The 2,715-nt window shown below is 52.8% G+C and overlaps 1 protein-coding gene across 1 annotated transcript in view; it reads right to left on the reverse strand.

Annotated features, from left to right (window-relative positions):
- Positions 1–2,715, reverse strand: part of LOC107310627 (rho GTPase-activating protein 39) — an 11,634-nt gene extending 8,919 nt beyond the window's left edge. Inside the window, exon 1 of the mRNA XM_032442603.1 lies at positions 2,609–2,715. Coding sequence (XP_032298494.1) covers positions 2,609–2,700 — 92 coding nt within the window. The 5' untranslated portion in view covers positions 2,701–2,715. The remainder of the gene's footprint in view (positions 1–2,608) is intronic.

Raw genomic sequence — 2,715 nt, forward strand, 5'->3', positions numbered from 1 at the left:
TAAATGTGGGATAGGCACCATGGGGGGCATGGGACCCATAAGTGTGGGGTATAGGGCACATGGGGGGCAATTGGGACCCATAGTGTGGGGGTATAGGGCACAACAACAAAACACATGGGGGCAATGGGACCCATAAGTGTGCGGTACAGAGCAATGGGGGCAAGGGACCCATAAGTGTGGGGTATAGGGACATGGGGGGCTACCGGCGCAGCTTACAATCGGGGACGCCTATGGGGCAATTGGGACCCATAAGTGGGATAGGAACCTTGACCATGGGGGTCCTATGGGGTTCTATGGGGTCCCGTATAGGAACATGGGAGGTTCCTACAGAGTTGTAGGACTTACCACAGCTTTAATAGTGGATGCCATATGGGCAATGGGACCCATAAATGCTGGCGGTAGATAGGGCAACACACTGGGGGCAATGGGACCCATACAAGTGTGAGGCTATTAGGGGACATGGGGGGGCAATGGACCAATAAAGATGTGGGGTATTAGGCACATGGCGGCAAGGCAATGGGACACCCATAAATGTGGGTATAGGGACAGGGGGGCAATGGGACCTATAACAACTCACAGAAAAATCACAAGCTAGTGTGGGGTATAGTGGACATGGGGGGCGCAATGGAAACCCATAAGTGTGAAGAACAGTATAGGGGACATGGGGGGGCAAATGGGACCCATAAGTGTAGGGTATAGGGGACATGGGGCGGCAATGGAACCATAAGTGTCGAAAAGCAGAGTATACGGGACGAATGCCGGCGATGGGGCGCACATCAGGGCAGCCAAAGTGTGGGGTAATAGCGGACATGGGGGGTGGCAATGGAAACCATAATGTGGGTATAGGGCGCACGCGGGGCGCCACATGGAAAAACCATAGACTTGGCGGTATATGGGGACATGGGGGGCAATGGACCATAAGTGTGGGGTATAGGGGACATGCGGGAGGCAACTCGCGAAACACACCATAAGATGTAGGGATAAGGGACAATGAGGGCGGCAAATAGGGAAACCCAATAAGTTCGTGGTGCGGTATAGGGGGACATGGGCGGCAATGAGGACCCAGGTAAGTGTGGCTGTATAAGCGACACTGGGGCAAGGAAATGGATGGGATCCAAATAGCGTTGTGGGGTATCGGGACGAAAAATTAGGTGGGGCCAACTAGGGAGACCTACAATAATGTAGAAGGTATAAGGGGACATGGAGGTCCTATAGGGACATGTGGGATCCTATAGAGTAAAGGTAACTAAATGGAGAGCCTACCTACAGGGATCCTAAGGGCACATTGTGGGTCCTATATGGCGGTACAGGAATGAGAAGAGACTCCTACTAGAGGGAACATCGTAGTGGGATCCCAGTTCCGTGAGGGCACGTGTAGAGTCCAGTATAGGCAGTTAATGTGCGGTCCCCGTGCTATAGTTAATTGTGGGTCAAAAGAAGGTAAATAAGTGCGCCGCATCCAGCGACTACGTTGGCCATAGCAATGGTTCGTCGCTAATAGGACACATGTGGTTCCCTACCTGCGTACATTGTGGGTCCTAATAAGCTAGATCGTGTGTCCCTACCATCGGTACATGTGGCGTGCCTAATGAAAGGCATCTACTGTGTGTTCAGTGTAGTGAACATGTTGGGTCCTATAGGTTAATGTGGGTCATGTAGTGAACACTGATGGGCGGTCCTATAGGGTTAATAGTGGGTCCGTAGTGAACATGTTGGGTCATCAAGGGCACCATGTGCGGTACCTACCTGGTACGTGGTGGGTTCTATAGGGCACATGTGGCGGTACCTACTGGTACGTGGTGCGGTCCTATAGAGGCCACATGTGGTCCTGTAGTTGAACATGTTGGGTCCTATAGGGAACATGTGGGTCTCTATGGGGAGATATAGGGAACTGCCCCGTGGGACCCCAAATGACCATGAACCCCAATGGGACCATGATCCCAATGCGATCATGGACATCAGTCGGGACATGAACCCCAATATGGCCATGAACCCCAATATGGCCATGGACCCCAATATGGCCATGGACCCCAATGGGAACATGGACCCCAATATGGCCATGGACCCCAATATGGCCATGGACCCCAATGGGAACATGGACCCCAATATGGCCATGGACCCCAATATAGCCATGAACCCCAATATGGCCATGGACCCCAATGGGAACATGGACCCCAACGGGAACATGGACCCCAATAAGACCCCATAGCCATGGGTCTGGACATGACCATAGACCCCACAATGACCACAGACCCCAATAAGACCCCATAGACATGGGTCTGGACATGACCATAGACCCCTCTATGACCATAGACCCCAAATGACCCCATAGCCATGGGTCTGGACATGACCATAGACCTCACCATGACCATAGACCCCAAATGACCCCATAGACCCCAATAAGACCCCATAGACATGGGTCTGGACATGACCATAGACCCCACCATGACCATGGACCCCACCATGACCCCATAGACCCCAACAAGACCCCATAGCCATGGGTCTGGACATGACCATAGACCCCATCATGACCATAGACCCCAGTAAGACCCCATAGACATGGATCCCAACATGACCACAGACCCCAATAAGACCCCATAGCCTTTACCTGAAGATCCCCTCGGTCTGGTCCCCACAATGACCATGGACCCCAACAAGACCCCATAGCCATGGGTCTAACATGACCATAGACCACACCATGACCCCACAGACCCC

The sequence above is a fragment of the Coturnix japonica genome, chromosome 2 (assembly GCF_001577835.2).
Source record: "Coturnix japonica isolate 7356 chromosome 2, Coturnix japonica 2.1, whole genome shotgun sequence".
NCBI lineage: Eukaryota > Metazoa > Chordata > Aves > Galliformes > Phasianidae > Coturnix > Coturnix japonica.